This window comes from Macrosteles quadrilineatus, unplaced genomic scaffold (assembly GCF_028750875.1).
Source record: "Macrosteles quadrilineatus isolate MER2022 unplaced genomic scaffold, UCM_ALF_1.0 Scaffold_1__1_contigs__length_201487025, whole genome shotgun sequence".
NCBI lineage: Eukaryota > Metazoa > Arthropoda > Insecta > Hemiptera > Cicadellidae > Macrosteles > Macrosteles quadrilineatus.
Window position 1 is genome coordinate 65,188,607 of NW_026542594.1, and position 22,156 is coordinate 65,210,762.

The 22,156-nt window shown below is 34.3% G+C and overlaps 1 protein-coding gene across 4 annotated transcripts in view; it reads right to left on the reverse strand.

The window, feature by feature from the left end:
• The window catches only part of LOC128983414 (uncharacterized), a 60,076-nt gene extending 46,115 nt beyond the window's left edge, over window positions 1–13,961 (reverse strand). Inside the window, exons 1-2 of one of the 4 annotated variants that reach the window (XM_054402695.1) lie at window positions 13,900–13,961; window positions 6,951–7,066 (exon numbers count right to left, since the gene is read on the reverse strand). In XM_054402695.1, the coding sequence (XP_054258670.1) occupies window positions 6,951–7,063 (113 nt within the window). In that variant the 5' untranslated portion in view covers window positions 7,064–7,066; window positions 13,900–13,961. Of the gene's footprint in view, window positions 1–1,114; window positions 1,243–6,950; window positions 7,067–8,534; window positions 8,598–13,899 lie in introns of those variants that run through there. The other 3 variants (XM_054402698.1, XM_054402696.1, XM_054402697.1) reach the window with 3 other exon arrangements.
• Between the last annotated feature and the right edge of the window lie 8,195 nt (window positions 13,962–22,156).

The following is a 22,156-nucleotide window of genomic DNA, read 5'->3' on the forward strand; positions in this document are numbered from 1 at the left end:
GAAAGTTATATTATATTCGTGGTATATTACTTCTAAATGTGATTTTCGTGGTAAAGAATCACGATTTAAAACTAAAATGTGTTTCATTAGTTTTGCTACAAACTGTCAGGTAAGAACAGTCAATATTTCGTTGTAGCTAAAATAATTTAAGATAATTTAGATCCTTTCAAATAAATAACCGTTAGTCATATAATTATAATTACATGTTATAGGTGGTATATACAGTATACTACAGCCATGGATACTTATGTAAGCTTTGCAAAGCCTTCATTATAAGGTGCATTCAAAGCTGTAATCAGGAACAATGTCATTCTCATTACGGTAGCCTATTCTGGATAACTCACCATTGTGAACATTTGCTATGTGTTACGTTTAATGAGATGAGAGTCATTGATCTGACATTTTGCAGAGAGTATTTTGTGTTTACCTCTATCGAATTGATTGTTAAAATCTGTAGAAAAAATCACAAAGTGTCTTTGCGAAATCTATAGTCAAATCATAAACACAAAACAGCCGATAATACTAATATGTATATATTGGATAGCAAATTTAGCCTTTAGGTGTTGTAAATGTACATTTAAATATATAATAAATATATTAACTATAAGGAAGTGATGATGACGTTTGCATATTTGACGCTTTAAGGGCAAATAAGCTCACTTGATTTGATTGTAAGTTAATTGAGTAGCTATATATGCTGGTATTCATTGGTAATAATCCAAGTATAAACTAAAAATGAATTCGAGCGAAACATTTATTTTGAGCATTGATTTTGCATTTAAAAGTATGCCGTTGTAAGGTTCCTAACACTTTTCAGCCAATGTTTGGAAGTTTTAAAAACTTAAGTAAATCCCAAAACGTTCTACTTAATCTAATAAATTATGGCGAAAGATCCAACAAAGTCTGACAAGCAACTTAAAAGGCAAAAACGAAACACAAAAAATACACTAAATCAAAAATGTTTTAAAACTTACTTAAGGATTGGCCTATTTATATTATCAACAACAAGAGTTACCATAAATTTATAAAGAAGAATATTTTGATATTAAAAGGAGTTTTTTTTCTTAGTATATTTAAATGTAAATATCAGTATTATTGGCGTATGCCTACTTACGGTCTGCGTTGGACCTGCATGGTGATATCAGCTCGCAGTCACTTTCAATCCTACAATGGACAGAATGCGGCTCTTCGCGCTGCCGCTGCCGTGGGACCCAGCGCTCTCCCGCTATTTATAAAATGTTACTCACACGTACAAGTGCCATTAGAATCTATACGTCGTCATTTAATATAGTTAAAATTGCTCTGGACACTCTAATAATCCACAACTGGCCGTGGTTAAAAGTTTATATTTTTGGAGGGGCTGATTTTAAAATGCTTAAAATGCAGAACCTCTTTGGAAGTCCATCACGTGGGGATGAAGGTTTGTCTTGTCATACCTCGGCATCCACGCTCCAAACAGATTTTAATATCGAGGGTGTTCCGTAAATGAGTCCATAGGTAACGCTGTTTAAATAACGAAATTACGACACACGCCAAATTAATTTGTCCACATGGATCCCATTTTTGTCGATTCTTCTATCAAAACATTTACCTTATTGATGAATTTTTTGTAACTACAAAAAAAAAGATTAGTCACTCTGTATTGTGTGGCATAACAGTTGGATATCACAAATATTACGTTTTATAACGTAGATTAAGCCTGAAATAATGTAGCTTCAGGATTGCTGTTTTTAACTCCTTTGAATTAGTTTTTTTTTTTTTAATTACGTCCTCAAATACTAGTTTTAAAATGTGTAAAACATTATTTGTGCTGTAGTCAATGAACGTTTAATGCTAAAGACAAAAGAATACTGTACTACTATTATCCATTTATGTTATTTATTTTTTACATATGTGCTAATGCTCACCAATTATCACAAAGTATCAAACATTGATGAAGGTTTCTGAATACGTTCTGTTCAATAACTGACCATTTTTAAGAAGTGCGATACAACAAAACAATAAAGGACCTCGTTCCGCGCTCACCGTCGCCGACATACTGCAACAAACAAGTAAACAATACACGAGGCTGTTATCAATTATGTGAAGGCCGCGCTGCGATGACATTGTCATTATGCCTCAGTTTGTAGTGCTACAAACAAGTTTCATAAAAATGTACTTTCTTTTTAGCGAATTTCCCATATAGGGAATAAGCTTACCGTAGTAATCATGGTAAGAACTGGACCCGGGACCGATTTACCCCCAGACCGGGGGGTCGTTTTGAGGTCCCCAGAGGGCAAAAACACAATCCGTTCAAATCCAATTATACAGCATATTTATATACTGTATATATACCTGTATATATTATGTCCGTTAGCACGATAACTCGAGCAAAAATGATCAGATTTTGATGAAATTTGGTATAAACGTGTAAACATTTATTCGAACGAGTTCACAAACCAGCAAGATCGGACTATGAGAACGGGTGTTTACGGTTTTTTTTGTGGGGTAGAAATAGGGTTTCCCATTTATGACCCAAAAAACTCAAAGTTTCACACTTTCTTTCCAAACCATTTGTAGAGCTTAAAAAACAAATAATTTAGTATGTTGAAGCGTTGTCACGCACCAAATAGTTACAGAAAATCTCCAAAAAATTGTAAATTTAAAATTCCCATGCTATTCTCATGGAGAATAAGTCAAATGTTATAGTTTGGAAAATACGTTCATTTCTTACTAAACCATCGACATTTTACAACAAAAAACTTTATCAAGTTAACGAAACTTGGCGTAAAAATAGTAAATTAAAAAATAATTATTTATTAAAATGCAACGATGAACACTAAGTCAAATTCTCTCAAAACACTTCCTTTCTTAGATGTAAAACATGCGTCAATGTTTTTTGTTTTAACACCAGGTCCCAGGTATCTTGAGACTGATTTTCGAAGTTTAAATCCACCTTTCTTATCAACTCTCTTATTGCAAACATATCAAACGCAAGCAATCAAAGGTTTTGAGTAAAACTAATACAATTTGGGTTCTAGGCTACACACTATGACAAACTGTATCCAAGCTATCTTTTACAGTCTCGTAGGTAAACATACGTTTGGGTTTGTATAACAGCATTTTAGTTCAACTTGATTCCTCACCTCAATGTAAATCTGTCATATGTGCAGGACTCACGGATAAATCCTCAAAGTCAATTACAACTTATTTGTTACTCCATTACAACTGTGATTTGACCCATCCAACATCTACTTCTCGTGGCCCTTGTAAAATACATTCTTGGTGAAACGAGAAATAAGAACTCGTTAGCTGTTGGTTTGTTAAAATTGTGCTCATTTTACAACGTTTTGGAGCTATAAATGAGGGAATTCATGTGTTCCAGTCAAGCTGATGACAGAGTGGTGACGTCACTTGTGTCTCTGCCAGGTTGGACAATTTGCGCACGTGCCTCAGCTATTAAAATTAGGTGCTCCTCTGACTCATGTTCCGAGAACACGCTCAACACAGTTAACAGCACGACGTATTGTACTGTAGACGCTATACAGAGTTAAAGGTAGGTCATGGATATTCCACGTTAACGACCATCGGTGACAAGCTTACGAGGATATAATAAATACTAATGTTTTTATACAATATACCCACCGATTAAAAGGGTGTTTTCAGGGCTTTTGGTGTATAATGGTTACATTTTCCGAGTCATTGAAGGATTCAAATGTTCATTGCTTAAATATTTTTCATGTGTCAGTGTTCTTCTGGCAAAGCCCAGTTTCCATCACAAAATCCGTGTTGCCGTTTGAAACGCGAACATTTGCCTTCAGCTTTTATTAAATGAAGGTTATTTGGCTCATGTGCGGCCAAAATGTAAAATGTTAAAACGTTTCTTATAGACGCAACCATGTCCAAACAACTTTTTAACATAACCGTAATTTACAGGTAAATATTTCAATTTTAAAATACACGAGCTATGAAACTCATTAAACACCTTCAGACCTTCCTTTGTTTACCCACGGAGTTGGTATTGAAGTTTAATTATGTTTAGTGAATAATTATAAAAAAATCTGAGTTAACTCCACTGAAGTCAATGCGCAGGGACACAAGGATATTCAATATATCCTGTATAAATACCCCGAGCAAAGCTCGGTCCCCAGGTACTTATTTCTTTAATCTGGCAAACTCAAAACACTGTACATACCTAGTCATGTGTATCAATATTACGAAACAGTTGATGATTCAGAAATCAAATTTTTGATCAAGAATTATGATTTAAATGTTGACGCCACTTGCCACTTTGAGTTCGTGAGTGATAGTGAAGATGTTCCGGTGGAGTAAAAATAAACAAGTGATGAAGAGATGGTTTCATTGGCTCTTCTGACGGACTACTTGGTCCTGAACTCGGGCCAAACCTGACTGACGATTTCTGGGGTCAATGGTAAGGTATGGAAACAAAGTCCTGCAACAAGCACACTGACTATGTCTATAGGTAAGTTCAGAGAAACAACCGTAAGTTTGTCTAACACTGAACATGTTGGACATAATACATCCTCTTAGGTTTCACTGTTAAATTTTGATATTCGGGATTTGGGTTTGGGACCATATGTATAATAAACTAAGTATCTCATTTAAATGATAATTTCGTGAACAATTTTTAAAAGATTTATCATACGGGGAAGTATCCCTAAATTTGATGGTACATTAAAAGACAACCAAACATATTACAACCGAACTTTATATTGGGATTAAATCCACCTATAATCCATCGAACTGTTGTTGTGCAACTCAAAAGTTCTCGGCCTGAATTTTACCCCCTGGTTTGTGAAGTCAGTTTTGCCCAGGGGGTAAAATTCCAGGGGGATAAAAATCCGCTACCACTTAATTGTATACTAACTGGGGTTTCAAAAGCTATTACACTGCCTTTGATTATTTAAGGAAAAATTATTTGGAACTTTTAAAGTAAGTCAGATTTTCCATAAGCGTTCATTCTCTTTTCAAATCTAAGTTTATGTTGATAGATCTGATAAATAACATTGAATGAGACAATATAAATACAGCCCATTCATTGCTATTTAACTTGTTTATTTATAAACGCATTGTAATTAGACAGTGTTATAAATAGCTAACCACGACCGTGCCTATCAGTCATTGTCGGAACAATGAGTTTGCAGTGTAAAGTTGGATTGTTTGTTGTGTCGATTCACTGTTCGCACACAGTGGCCAAGACCACGACCAATGCATCACCTGTTGCGTCCCAGCTTATTTTGAGATCAACACAAACTCATTACTCATGCCTATACTCTCGGCTTAGAGATTGGGTTGATCAAGAGAGAGAGTGATTCAGTGATTTCTAGTTGCCAAATTCTGAGCTTAAAATACAAATGAGTTAGATCATAACCTTCTTAAACCATCACAGATAAATCTGCCATTATTGCGCTGTGGGGATAATGCATTTCTTCAAATAAGGCCATCACATTCATAGTGAAAAATTCCAGTTGCGTTTAGAATATGGTGATGAAGAATGTAATTCGATTCTTCCAGTTGAGTATGGCTGAAGTACTGGATGACTTGCACACCTTGTCTTGGGTTTAATTGATATTGTCAGAAGAAGCAATTGGTATTAAATTATCCTACTTATCATACTTCCTATACATCCTAAATATCATTAATGATAATTTGCTTGTAATCTGCATAAAGTTATAAAAAAACATTAAAACGGAATGATTGTGTTTGTTCGATGAACCTAAAAACGTAGATAGACCTGCTTCAACCGTTGTAGTCAAATTGTATACACTGTACATCACTCCATCCGTGAAGACACATGAAGACGCCGCAAAAATACACCCGCCACCGCAAACCTGTAGACTAAGCAAAATTCCATTTGTCTGATTTGTTAAATCTCAATAGATATGTATGTCATTAAAAATGTCGGCAAACACGTGGTGCACAACACTTCAATGTACTAAACTATTTGTTATTTAAACTCTATGTTACACAATAAGTGTTACAATAAAATTGCTAAGTTTTATTTTTGTCTGGGAAAAATGGGAAACCGCCATTTTTACCCAATAAAAATTGTGAACCACAGTCATTTACACCGTCCCCATAGACTGATCATGGTGGTTTGAGAATTCGTTTGAATAGACGTAGGTTTACATGCTTTGTAAACAATTTCATAAAAATCTGATGATATTTACAGTAGTACTCAAGCTATCGTGCTAACGAACACGCATATGAATTTGAACTGATGATATTTTTGTCCTCTGACGGACTCAAAAGGAAAAAGTAAATCGGTCACGGGGCTAGGTTTTACCACGAGACCTACGGCACTATAGTTCGGCCGCTTTTTAGATAGCGACCTGTGCGCTAATGCTAACCAATGCTAGAGGAGGTCGCTATCTAAGCGGCCGAACTATAGCCCTATGGGTAAGTCGTCAAAATAAAGACACGCGCCACGTTATTCGTGTTTATACTTTAAGTTTTAGCATTCTTTTGTGTTGAACCCACACCACACTTAAATTCTAATAATTGTACCTTTTAGCATGTGTATAGTGATCTAATTTTGATAACCTTTTGCTAAATGGTTGATGCAGCATAATATCCACATTAAAATTCATACACAAGATTAAAATTGAGGCAAACCTCAAAGAAAATAGGCCTACAACATTATAAGATAGTTGAAAATATTTATGTTAGTACATTTATGTTTAGGCTTTTTCCAATGTTATAGGAGGTAGAAATGTAGACTTTTTCCGTTGTTATAGGGCCTAGAAGGTATTTGTTTACACTTTTTGCACAACACATTTTTGTACAATTTATTTCTACAGTATATAATTTTTGTTTTGTTGTTTTCTAGATAGTAATAATTGCTGTATTATTTTTAAGTAAAAAAATAATACAATGTAATTATGAATATATAAATAATGGGAAATAAAATGTTATTTCATTTCGTTTAAAAAAACGAAGGTTCAACTTACCCGATAGCGCCGTTGGCCAGTACCTGAGACTGGGCTGCTAGGGTCTCTTGTAGAGTCTGAGGAGAGTAGAGGCGGATGGGCGAGTTGTACTGCTGCGGTCGCATCGTAGCCATCTCCTGGGAACAACGATTATTTATTTGTAGTTCAAATTAAGACGATAAAAAAACAAGCAAATCGTATTATTAGATTCACCAAGTTTTAGACCCAGGCCAATTTACAGGAAGATCGACGCTGCATGCCTTCATCCTTTCTCAACAATACGTCTCGTTTGAACAATGGGCAGCATACAACTTGCATTTAATAGAATCAGTTTATTTATTGTAGATTTGCAGCACAGCTATGCCAACATCATTTACAGGATTCTACGTTAAATCTTCCAGGGTCATGGTATTATATGATAGTTAGAAGTTATTGATTAGCGGGGTTTGAACCCAGGACCTGCACTCGACCACTAGTCTAGCACGCTCCCACCATCGTAAATTTATTTTTTGGAAAATAAATACATAGTTAATAACATGCTATGTTATGCATAACTGTTATTTGAATGGTTCGAGCATTTTTGAAATTCATGGTTTCTAAAATTCGCTTGCACAAAAACAAACATCAACCAGACAATATATGACGAACGGATTTAAAATGTCGGTCCTTATTACGGTACATTCGAACACGTATCTAACCATTATTTTAATCAACCCGTTTTAGACGTTTTTATATGTATTTTGTTATGTTAGCAACTTTATATTTTTACTATGTTTGTATGCAGTTTACATAATGTTCTGTTATGTTGGGATGCTTTCATAGAAAACATTTAGTTTCCCAGATAATGATCGCGATTTCAAATGTTTAACAAGTTGATAACTTGATTAGTTGTTGTCCGATTTTGTTGAAATTTCGTTTAAAGGTGTAAGGCAAAGTTAACTCCAATGAGTTCGCGAACCAGCATGATCGGACCATGGGAACAGGATATTCTGTGGGGTTTTATGGGGTAAAAATTAGTTTTTTCTCATTTTTGACCCTCGTCGAAACAAAAGAATTCCCAATTTCTCTCTATACCTTTTTAAAGAGCTTAAAAAACAAATAATTTAGTATATCAAAGTGTTTTTGTACGGTTATTGATAACGGAGAAAATTTTAAAATAGTTAGGCCTAAATTTTAAATTTCCCTGTTATTCTTAGTAAAATGTTATAGTTTGCCTCTTTAGGGATATATTTTGATCGAACTAGGCAGATTAATTTTTTTTATACTAAGCTTTTAATATTTTACTAAAAGCCACACTTAATTAGTTTCCTTCTAGCAGCAAACCTAGGTACTCGTTAAACTAATTTTATTTAAATAGATTTAATTGAAAATCGATTCAGACAAATGGAAATTCGCTTAGTCGACAGGTTTGCTGTGGCAGGGCTATTTTAAGTATCTTTTATATTTATACGATCAGTTTTTAATTTTCAAACAATCATTTTTTACGTTTAAGAATTTGAGTTTTGAGTACAAACAAAGCAGAATGTACTGTAGTTACTTCAGTTGTGTTTTGTTTACACGTGAGTTGTTTTTTCTAACTTGACATATTAATGGACATGCACTTACCGGGGTAACTGTACGGGGGTCCTGTTTGCCTGTAAGTGGTGAAGGCCCTAACAAGATAACGATTCTGTGTCTGAGCAGCAAAATACAGGACAAAACGTCCCACCTGGTGTTTACGTAGAGCTGCCAACATTCCGATGTTGAACATTGCCATGAGTCAGATCCTAAACTCAATCTGGTGGGGCAACGCGAATTGAGAGGAATCGCGGCATTTTTGGCGCCTGTGTAATGAGTTAGTTCAGACTGTATGCAAAACAATAATCGGGCAAGTCATATATACAGTAACTCCATTGTATTTGTGATTTTTCGAATCGATTACGACGTGACATGGTAGTTCAAAATCCTCATGTCCAAGAACTCCTGTACCTGTTCCCCTTTCAGTTGTAATCAGGTGAACGGGAGTTTCCGACTTGCGCACAAACACCTGCCACGGCATTTTCAAACATCCGACTTGCGCTAGGCACTTATCTCGGCCCTCTAGAGGTACATCCGACTTGCGCTAGGCTTATCTCGGCCCTCTAGAGGTACATCCGACTTGCGCTAGGCTTATCTCGGCCCTCTAGAGGTACATCCGACTTGTGCTAGGCTTATCTCGGCCCTCTAGAGGTACATCCGACTTGCGCTAGGCTTATCTCGGCCCTCTAGAGGTACATCCGACTTGCGCTAGGCTTATCTCGGCCCTCTAGAGGTACATCCGACTTGCGCTAGGCTTATCTCGGCCCTCTAGAGGTACATCCGACTTGCGCTAGGCACTTATCTCGGCCCTCTAGAGGTACATCCGACTTGCGCTAGGCTTATCTCGGCCCTCTAGAGGTACATCCGACTTGCGCTAGGCTTATCTCGGCCCTCTAGAGGTACATCCGACTTGCGCTAGCCATCGACAAAATCAGTGAAGCGTTAAAGAAAATGTTAAATAACACGCTTGTTAGTGAAAATTTATAAACACTTTTTGGCTCTATAGCGGGAAAGGTTTTTGTGACCAAATATAATGTCAAGCCATGATGCATAGTAAGAATGTGTACGTAGGCTTCGGTATGTACATCGTTCAGCAATACACACTTCATTAATATACAATAATAAAATTAATTAACAATCGATTCCCTTATACCAAATATTATATAGACTATTATGTTAGCAATGGTGTTAGAACTTTCAAACATTAGTAAAAAAATATTTTAATATATTTTTGTTTTAGGGATGCCTACTTCATGTAAATAAATGATTTATAAATTACAAAATAAAAAAACTTAGCCTAAACTAAATCAAAAAATATTGTACAAGTATAAATCAGTACATGTATATACCTACATGTACCAACAGTTATTAATAATGCCTATGAAAAAGATACGTTTTAATATGATTAGTCAGTTTAGTAAAAAAAATGGACAATCATTAGGCCTGAGATGTACTTTACACTTGATTTAATAATGATAATAACTAAACTAAAACGAAAAAAATAATTACTGCCGTATACATGGCATTCAGATTTAGAACAGTAAAACAAACTAAGTCGAACATTTTCACTTAAAGTAAATACACATTTTAACAATAGTAAAGAAACCCAAAAAGTATTCTACAAACTTAAAATAGTATAGGTAAATACGCATATAGTAAACAAAAACATATACACAAAATATATGCAAACAAATGTAAATTTTCTGCATTATACTACTTCATAAGTAAGTTAAGCAAAAACAATTAAACAAAATTGGGATTCATTAGGCTGAATATACTATTCGCTACAGTACTGTGGAATCGCCTGATATATGTTTTGCATATGTTTGCACTGAAAATGTATCATTACTTTGTTACTTCGCAAAAAGAATGTTTAATATGCATAAGTTATCTTTACTATTTTTTATTTATTTTGTCAACCTAACCAAACAAACATTCCTATTTCGTACTATAACATGTTTCAATTTGCAACAACCAAAACTGTAAAATAAATCTGAATTTGAACTTTAAATTTAATGTCTAACCTAAAAATAATTTTAGTTTTGAAATAATCCTAACTGTAATAAAAATGTAGTGATGTGTCAAAACCAAATCTCAAAACCATCAAATCTTTGGGATGGTTTCGGTTTCAAGATTCGATGGATGAGTTTCGAGATTTAAAATTTTCAAAATTGAAGGGGCTAACACCAATAAAGTACCGTACGTAAATAATATTGTGTACTGCAAGAGATCATAAATAGTAAATACTTGTGCTAGAACATATTTATACTAATTTAATATGTATTAACCATTTTGATGTCTTAAAGTAGGTCTATAAACTAGTCATATGTTCACGTTAATATAATCAGGAGTCAAGTTCTTTCAGTTCGATTGCATGGTAAATATTTTATTAAAAGGTACCTTTTTTGCAACCTATGCAACTATAAAGTTTCTGGTTTCGTTTTGAGATTCAAAATTCCTAGTTTTGACTATCACTATAATAATGTACTAAAGAGGATTAACAGTTTTAAATATACTCACACAAAATACTGGATACTGGGTTGAATTAGAAAAAACACACAAATTAATTTAGAATAATAGAACTTACAGCCAAATTACTCATATTTATTTGTAAGGACAATTGTTTTATTTACCTACATATATATTCAGAATTTGAGTAAGAGATTTATCAATTTCACCAGGGTTTAAGCAGATTTCCTATAAGTATAAAGTCGTCACCACGATGGCTTATGGCCATTTTAACTTTTCGTTTCAAAGTCCCCATAGGCTAAAAACACAGTTCGTTAAAATGAATATGCATGCATATGTGTGAGTACGTTTTGCTAAATTTGCTTAGTGTACGTACTTAAAATTTTCAAAATTTACTTTAAGTATATGCCTAATCTTTATAACTAACTACTGTACTGTATTTTAAATAGAATCTTACAGCCTTTAAAAGGTTTTTATTGTACAATAATATCAGTCAAAATTAACGCCAACTCTGTTAAAAACCAAACTCCCAATTCAAAAATATCGTGTGAGGAACAGGGATATTATTCAAACACAACTGTTAGATGGTTCCTTGATTCTCATATTGTCAAAACCTCCCCTGCAACAGACCTGCAGCCTAGGTAACCATATCGTCCTTGTTAATAACGCTTGATAACGCAAGTCGGACGTTGGGGTGCGCTGAAATTTGTCGACCCCGGGGGCTGGTGACCCGGGATTATGTGCAAGGATACGCCTAGGTGAACGACTCCAGCTCCACTCAATTCTGTAGCAATTCTACAATTTGTTTCTAATAGTTGATTCCAATAAGTACGATTAATGACAATTGACTATCTTATTTAATTTTTTTTATCAACCATTGTAGCCTCTGGATTTCTTATATATAATTAATTGATAATGTAAGGTCTTACCTTAGCAATCCTTATTGCATGTATTATCCGATATTAATTTCGGATCCAAAGGTCAATCTTCAGTCGGAATATATCTCTTGTATCACATTCGAAAACCCATACGAAACTCATTGGGTGGATTCTACTATGAATATTCGGTCTACTTATACTCCGGCTGAAGATGGACCTTCGGGTCCGAAATTAATATCGGATAATACATACAATAAGAATTGCTAAGGTAAGACCTTACATTACAAATATTTTTCTTTTACTATCAAAATTTTAATACTGTATCGAAAATACCGAGATATTCGGATTGTTTTAAGATTTTATTAGCCGATTTAAGCCGGCAATAAATCAATGTCTTATTTAGTACAACCAGTTGAAAGTTGAAATTAATTCTTACTTCAGATTATTTGATGTTGTTACTCTAAGAACATTTCTTTTAGGATTTTACTTTTTCTACATGCTTGGGTTCGATCCCCTACGTGTGCAATCCTGACTAAGCGCAATAATATTTGACTAAGTTATTATGCGTTGAACATATATGCGTGTCTGTGCAACTGTGTGGCTATGTGGCATGCAGTAGCGAGACAGTTTGTAGTGGTGCAAGGAATGCAGCAATTACGAATTACTGCAGTTTGGCTCGGGTCCACTGTTCTAAACCACGCACAGATCCACGAATATGATGAGTGTAACATTGTCCTCGATATACAATCGCATTACCTCATATGACTTTGTGCCAGAGAATATGTGATTACCATTACTAACCAACAGAAATGTATGAGTGTTGTCAACATTTTGCAAAACAACAATTAATTTTCCCAGAAACAATTTAACTACCGCTTGAGGAAACTGTTGGACTATTGACATGACTATTTTCCGGACTAGTAAGGTATTTTTTTGAATTATTTAATTATTTTTTTGTAATGTAGCCTAACTATTCTGTGAAATTTAAACGCCTGATATGCCTATCAGGTATTTTATCATAAGGCGTAAATCTACAAACAATTGAACTTAAAACTCATCTTATTACACCTAAGTACTGTAACCACAAAAAGATAAACCTCTTCTTACTCTTAATTATCCCCCCTCCCTTACCGCCCTTACAGTTCACTCCTCAAACCAACAGACGCCCTTCAATCCATTTTATTCCGAACATTAAAAAGTTTCTATTCCGTGCCAATTACACGTGATAAGTTCATGTCGACACGTGAATTAGTAATAGGTTTATTATACGCTAAAGTAAATTTTTAGCCTCAATTTGCCGTGTGTACTATTATCTCAGAAATGCGACGGATTTTCCTAAAAAGGCTTTGTGGCTAACTTGCACAATATTTTTAGATATTATACTTATACAATACGGTTTCAAGCATAGTTTAACAGCTTCCAGTGAATGCCTATGGTGTTTAACAAACTTTCAACAATATTTGACTACTTTTGTTCGAACATTTATTCTTACGAACTTACAGAAATTGTAACAAAAAATAAGGAGTTTTGTATCCGTAGGCCTACGTGCGCCAGTCTCAATGCATATTAAAGGCACGATAGCTGATTGATGGGTTATATTATAGACTACAAACTCTTAAATTCACACAAATCAGCTAATCATTTTATGCATGGTAAACTTAGGTAGGTAGGTAGGTAAGTAATAAGGGTGAATCATTATTGTTCAAATAGTAGTTTGTCCCCGAAAGAACAAAGTAAGCTGAACAAAAGACTTGTTTATCCTCGCGACGGTGTGACGATGCCAGGGGTCGTGGGAGAGTAGAGACCATGCTGTTGGCCGGAACGTGGATTATAGTCGCTGGGTTGGCATTAACTCAACTTATGCTCCAACACAGATAATTATAACCGTTTAACCTTCGACTTGTCACAGCCATATTTTAAATATCTATTATCTACCTAGTTTGTCAATCGTGCAGACGCGGATACGCCTATCTGCAATACGAGATGTAACATATGCACATTGCACCGTATCATTAATGTCACACATTTATCTAACAAATGAAAGAGCGAGTCTGATTATATTTTACCTGATTATTGTCGCCCTTGCCTTGCCCCTCACGCTCCTCGCGGCAAAACTAAGATATTCCCGCCAGCGCGCGAACCTCCAAACTCAGTGGCGGGCTATTTTTGAACGTCTTGAATTTCGTTGCAATATATTTCTTCTATTTATACGATCTCGCATATTTACCTATGCAAATTTTTCTTCAACTCAGCTGGAGTACGTTACTGTATAATAAAAAAAATATTAATAACCAAACTACGCTCTCTCTATAAGAAATATCCAACTTAAAATAAACACAAACTGATTAAAATACTGTACTGTATATCTTGTGAATATAGATCTTCTCAAACTTAACCTGAAATAGCAAATTAATGGCACACTTATACATACAGAACCATACTTTGTCTTGGTCTAGGGTACACTACAATGAGAAAAGATGACAACTGTATGTAAGGCCACCGAAGAAAATTCCGGTCAAGAATAATTCAAATTCTATAACTTTCCTGGAATGATTAAAAAAATGGGGGTTTCAAATCATATTATAACTTGTTTAAACGTCAAGACGAAAAGTCATTATAAATTTTTGAGTTTATAATACCAAAATGAGTACCTTCGCCCCTCGTAAAAACTAGTATTTGCATTCCGATAATCACATGACATGAATAATTAATTACATTCCAATTTGCAACCGCAATCGACTTTATTTTGTCACCAATACATCAATACTTATTAACAACAAAATAATATCTGGGAGAATTTAAGAAAAATAAATGGTATCAGCATTATGACACATACTTTCTCCCATACGCTTGTCAATAACCTTTATCATGGGTAAGATATAGGAGTAAACACGGTGATTTATTGTTAAAAATCACAACAGTTGCAATAGCTTTTGAACCGTAATTGTTGTAGCAATGGGGGTTGTACTATTTTTTAGAATTATAATAAGGACTATAACAAATTAATTTTGATCAAAACTAGCTTTGTCAAAAAATCTGATTTTTGTTGCTTTATGGTTTTTTTTATGGGAAAATAACATAGCTTACACGAACTTTTGAACAGTTAATTTTACGGAAATGGGATTTGTACCGTTCTGTTCAAAATTTAAAGGACTATAACATACTAACATTTTATGAAAATCGTTCGGGCCATTTCGAGAAAATCCAAATTTTTAATTATTTTATGGGAAATCCCCATTAAAAATAAAAATCCAAATAAAATGAAAAAACGCCTTGAGGATACCGTGGATTAGTATACCTACATACCAATATTTAATCAAAAACGGACCACAGGTGGCGTTTTTGGCCTCTAGCTAGGGACCTCAAAATGAATATATAAATAAAAAACTTTTTTGAAACAAAACGTTTTTAACACACTAACAAGTAGAAAATAACTTATAAATATGTGGAGAGTATAAATGCTTGCAAGATTTAAAACGAAAAACGTGGTGTGCATGCAATATATAATTTACAATTACCTTCACCTATTGAACTAATGTATTATTACCAATTAATTGCATGCACCCCACGTTTTTCGTTTTAAATCTTACAAGCATTTATACCCTCCACATATTTATAAGTTATTTTCTACTTGTTAGTGCGTTAAAAACGTTTTGTTTAAAAAAGTTTTTTATTTATAAATTTTCTAGTTTTTAGTTTTTAATGTGTGTGGATGATAAATCTATTTCAAGCATCTATATCAGATTAAGACAGAGGTATGTGAAATATCCAAGGTTTATTGAGTTATTTTCATATAATTATGTATTAGATTGAATGTATGGCCTACCTACTAACTATAAATATATCCATCTATTTAATTTATTGTTTACTTAAGAAAATACTAAATAAATAACAATTGACATTAACAAACACCTTCATATGTATCTGCAATCTAAAGAATCTTTATTTTGAAGTATTTGTTTGTATAAAGAATTTCTTGGGAGCATAACCTGTACCTCTTAACCTCTGCTCTTGGAACTGTCAAATTTAAGTATTTACAGCTGACTTAAATTAATTGATATATTTACATTCTTTCAAAATGTAAACATGGAAAATTTGGAACCCCATGGGGCGTAGCCCGAGGGAAATATGAAAATTAAATTATATAAAATTGCATTGTCATACATTTCTGAGCTATGTTTCAAGTTTCAAGTCTCTAGCTCACCGGGAAGTATCAAAATTTGCAATAAAGTGAGTTAATAAAAACAAGCCCATGGGGCGTAGCCCGAGGGAAATATGAAAATTAAATTATATAAAATTGCATTGTCATACATTTGTGAGCTATGTTTCAAGTTTCAAGCCTCTCGCTCATCGGGAAGTATCAAAATTTGCAATAAAGTGAGTTAATAAAAACAAGCTCATGGGGCGTAGCCCGAGGGAAATATGAAAATTAAATTATATAAAATTGCATTGTCATACATTTGTGAGCTATGTTTCAAGTTTCAAGTCTCTAGCTCATCGGGAAGTATAGCGATTTTATTATTATGATTTTATTTGCAAGAAAGTGAATTAATAAAAACAAGCCCATGGGGCGTAGCCCGAGGGAAATATGAAAATTAAATTATATAAAATTGGGAAGTATAGCGATTTTATTATTATGATTTTATTTGCAAGAAAGAGAGTTAATAAAAACAAGCCCATGGGGCGTAGCCCGAGGGAAATATGAAAATTAAATGATATAATATTGCATTGTCTTCCATTTGTGAGCTATGTTTCAAGTTTCAATTCTCTAGTTCTCAGTTATAATGATTTCTTTGTTTGTTAGGCTTCTAATTATTTTTAATGCATACTAGCTGTGTGCCCGTTCTACGCACGGGGATCTTATAGTGGTCAGTTGAAACCTTCCTATATAGAGAACAGCAGTTGGTTTCCATATTTTCAGATATGCTGGCCAAACTATTACATATAAACAAATACAGTATCTGACAGTTTCAAGTAAAAAAAAATGCGTAATAGATTTATGAGGGGTACACTTCCATATCTGTTGGCACAAACAACCAAATTAGTAATATTGATTATTCGATTGTTTAATCCTTATATAATACGTGAAGGTGATTTCTACAAAACACTACTCCTCCGTTAATAATGGACGGATTTTTACAAACGACGTGTCAAAATGAAGTATTTTTTGTGTAGACGCCCCCTTTCACCAATTCCTGTAATGAAAATCCTCGGGCTTTGCCCCACAGGCTATCAAAGTTGGATTTTCTCTCATAAGGTTAACATGGGTGAATTAAAATATTTAATTGGAAACTTTGTCCCCACTAATTTGAGAGAACGGCTGGGCGTAGAAACTTGGTAGGGGTGTCCAAAGAAAGGTCTTGGTCTGTAGATGAGTTATCAAAAGAAAAACTAAGCAAAATCCCTTAGGGCTCTGCCCCAGAAGCCTTTAAAGATCCCTCCACAGAGTTGTTTACATTCTGGCCATTGATTGATTGATTCTGTAGGGGCGGACCTTGTCCTGTTGCACGTCAGCCACTGATGGGCTGTTTGCGCTCCCCACATGGTACTTCAGAGTCCGTCAAACCTGAGTTGCTTAATGAACTCCAGCATCCTGTCAATGAGCTCCTCCTGAGGAAGGTGTCTGCCCCTTGTCATTGCACCAAGAGTACTGTCCCTTACCTCATTCAGAGCTGTGCAGTCGTAGAGTAGGTGATCAGCAGTCTCCTCTGATTGCCCACATTTCCTACACACATTTACATACATTTTGGCCATGTGAATAATACTTTGTAATAAAACAGCTGTTCATTTTTAAATTGTATTTCACATATTTATTGGAAGTTACTGAATTGTACCAAATAAGTATTTGCAATGTTATTTTCTGATTTTAAAATTAATTTTCCTTTTTGTCATGTCATGTTTTGCAATATAACCTTCCATTACGAAATCAGTGGAAAATCCTTTTATCACAGCAATTCTTAAATTATTTGTCATTGAACTATCTTATATCTATTGTACGGGTTGGTGTCTGAATTTTTCACCACTTTTGCCTACATTTTATCATATTATTCTACACATATCAAATATTTATGTAAAAAGTCTGCTCTTATCGTGTCTAATAAAATCCAAACATAGAAACCTTGCCTAAAATGGTATTCATCTTGACAAATTATTTGCACCTGCCTATATTACGGACTTTGGTGCACTGGGCTGGTAACATTATTGAAAATAACACTACATTTTGGCTGTAAAATATGGTACAAAGAGAAAATACGATTTAAGAAGCTACTGTCTTGACAGAAAGGTCATATTCCTTTTAAACTAGATCACATAACCCTTTATAAGATACGTTGATTACCAATATGTAAACGTCAACATATACGTAACAGCCAATTTACAGTATTTTTGCTTTTTGGAAATGTCCCATTGCTAAGTCATTTGCATTATTTGTTGCCAATGAAGCCGCCAAGACTATATAAATGAAGAGGCCCCTAACAGTTCAAGAATAAAAGCCAGCTTCACTTCAAGTATTCCACTACACCTAACATTCCGTAGAGAGATTATATTGACAACTTTATGTTATTGATAAGGCTGAGACAACTAACTGACATCCCCCATGTCAAGGAATTCCAGCTTTAACAGTAACCCCACAATAAATTTCTCATAACTATGCTAGAGGGTTCATTCATTGGCACAGAAGTACGTTATGAACTGACGCGACGTGACGAAGGAAAAATCAAACTTACACTGTAACGGACATACCTCCCTTTGAAGTTAGAACATTTCTTCCCAAAAAATATTTTCATTTCAAATCAAATCATATTACACTGATGAAATCACAGAAGTGTTTAACTACAAAAGACCCACCAATACGATTCTAATACTATTTAAAGGTTCTTCCAAAGGAAGAGATATCATATAACATACTAATAATAACTCCGATGATTCAAATGACGTACGGTATGGGAAATATTTTAATCATTGAATGATCAACCAAATTTGGCAACTAACGCAATTAAAATCATTATTGTTTTCACACTTACTACCCTTTAAACAATGCTAAATGCTCAAAATATGTATATTTCACCCAATTTATATCGCAGTGGATGAATTAAAGTAAGCCTTGAAAGTAACCGTCGATTTCGACGGGTTTCACCTAGTTTGATATATCGTTTGGTTAGTTAAGTTAGGTTAGGTTAACCTTACCTAACTAACCTCAACCTCGTCATTAAACATTCAGGTTGGCAATTTCACTATCAAAGGTGCTCTTGTCCTGTCCGTACGGAACACTGAGTAATATGCGCTACCAACTTATCAATAATTTTAAAGGCCTACGAACCCAAGAGATGGGCAATTGGTCTATTGGCTGTATGGTCCAGCGAGCAGCACATAGCGTTGAGAAGACACATTGGAAAAGCGATTTGAGCATAATCCGTAAACCTCTGTTACAATCACCCACTGCAGTTGTCACTTTACACTTTACACAACCACCATTGAAGTGCCGTCAATGAGTTGAAACCTTTTATGTAAGCTATTGGTAACGCTTATGTAAAATACCCCCGCCGCAGCAAACCTGCCGACTAAGCGAATTTCCATTTCTCTTAATTGATTTTCAATTAAATATATTTTAATAACATTAGGTTTAACGAGTACCTAGGTTTGCTGCTACAAGGAAACTAATAAAGTGTGTTTTTTTGTAAAATATTGATAGCTTAGTACAAAATAAATAAATTTGATCAAAATACAAAATATATCCATAAACAAGCAATCTACAACATTTGACAATATTCTCCATAAGAATAACATGGGAATTTTAAATTTACGATTGTTTAATTTTCTCCGTTACTATAAACCGAACAAAATATTTTTATATACTAAATTAATTGTTTTTTAAGCTCTTTAAAAAGGTCTAAAGAGAAATTGGGAAATTTTGTGTTTGGAGGGTCAAAAGTGAGAAAACCCTATTTTTACCCCATAAAACCCCCCGTAAAGCCCCGTTCCCATGGTCCGATCATGCTGGTTCGCGAACTCATTCAATTTTGTCCCACTTTACACCTTTAAACCAAATTTCATCAAAATCGGACAAAAATTACTCAAGTTATCGCGTTCACGGACGTATATATATATATATATATATATATATATACATATATCAAAATTTGAACGAACGGTGTTTTTGGCTTCTGGGGACATCAAAATGAAAAAGTAAATCGGTCCCGGGTCTAGGTCTTACCGTGCCACCTACGGTAATAGCTACTTCCCTATAGGGAAATTCGCTAAAAATGTAAGTTTCCCAGCTATATAAAGCACTGATTCAAGGTCTTTTTCCCGGTTATCAAAACTCAAGACAAATGTTATACACAAAGAATCTCTATTTTCATTTACGGTTATTCTACACATTATTGCACTTGCAATTAATTAAATCCGTTAAGTAAGGAAAAACGGTTTTATAAGGAAATGATTGCGGTATTTGTAAACAACACTCAATGTAAACACATCAGTGACTGCTAGAAAAAAATAATCTTGATCCGAACAGCCGTTCGCTATTTCATAGATGATTATGTGATGAACATTGGGAGAAAACTTGACAAAAATCGCACCAAATTGGGTTTTTAAACGTCCGTAAGTTTATTTACAAAGTAGTGAGGCCATATTTTGATAGCTAAAGACACTCTCGCCAATCCAGTGAATACATTAAAATGATTCGGATCTTTATAGGTACTCTCGTTTTTCAGAAGAAGGCCGCGTAAAATGGCTCTTGGGCCTTGACAGACGAAGACAGACAGACAGAAATTGAGATGAGACTTGTTTCGGCTTCTTTTTCTTTAAAACGTAAAAATAACCTAAAAATTTATGATTCTGAGCAATGTACAGACAAAACTCTAATTTTATTTATATAGATACAACTTTTGATAACTTTCCACCTAGTTTTAAAAGGTGATCATGCCATGTGTTAGGTTTTTGTCCAATATTATCCTAAGAAACTTAGTTAGTTCGTGAGAGTTTTCATCTGTAGTTGAAATTTCATTGTTATGGTTTGTAGGTTTGAAGTTTATTACTATTGTTTTCTGTTTATATATAATATTAAAACGAAACAGGGTTTTTTATTTCACGATTCTGAATCAACCACTTGACGGATTTTCATTTTTTTGTGTTGAAAGAAAGATAATTTTGAGAACTAGGGAATGTCGAAGCCATAATTTTAGTTTAGGGTTTCAGTTTTTTAGAGATTAAGTTGAATTTTTTTAAAGTCTAGCAGCCGACGCTAGCAATTTAAAGTATTTTCAATGCTGGTTTAACTAACAGCTGGTTTATAACTGTCATTGAAATGTTTATGTTAGAGTTGTTTGTTTACAAAAATATTGTTCGTTGGTGTTTGCCTACATACTATTTCACTTTAAAATGTAGGTAGTTTCCCCCTACCGTGAAGGATCTGCGTTATCAGGAAATGTGTTATTTTGAACTAAACATCTCAAAAACTTGCGTTTACTCAAGTTTTGTCGTTAATGCAATCTGTGTAAGTATTTAGTTTATGCATTGCAAATTTAAACTCATATTTGGGAAAAAAATTGTCAGCAGTTTATCGCTTAATTGTTTAAGATATAAGTGGTTTACGTGTTGATATTGCTTTTTCTGTATGTTTGAGTGTGAGTATGTCGGCATACTAAAATGTTGGTTAGTAATGAAAGCGTCAATCGGTGTAGTATACAGGGTGTTTTTTTTTAAGTGTGCCACCATTGGGATCTCAGTAACTCATGATTTTACAGCAAACTTTAAATGGGGAACATTCCCTTGTTTTTAAAGAGGTTCAAAAATAAATAAATAAAATTTTTGTAAATGGCCGCCATTTTCCAATATGGTGGTCAACTTTGAAATTTCTTATGGAACACCCTATATTTTATCATGTTTTCGGATAGAACATGCAATATAAAAACTTTTTTATTCTAGACATTTTTTCGATAAACCCACTCGTTTAGGAGTTTCAGGTTATGGAACAATGACTTCCTGTGTACATTTTACATCATGTAGCTCCTAAACAAGTAGGTTTATAGCGTATATGCGAAGTCAAATAAGTCTTAAAATTGCATCCACATTCCATAAAGACCATAAAAATCGTTAAAAATATTAATTCTATTATTTCAAAAATGGCGGCCATTTTCCAAAATGGTGGCAAACTTGAAAAGTGGAAAACTGTGTATTTTATGGTCTTCTTATTCGCTGTTTGTTTTATATCGATGGGTTAGAATGAATTGGGATGTCACAGCATCCCACCAACCGATCACACGGCCAACCTAACAACAACACGAAACACCGAAAACAAATATAGCAAAAACAGTGGCACGT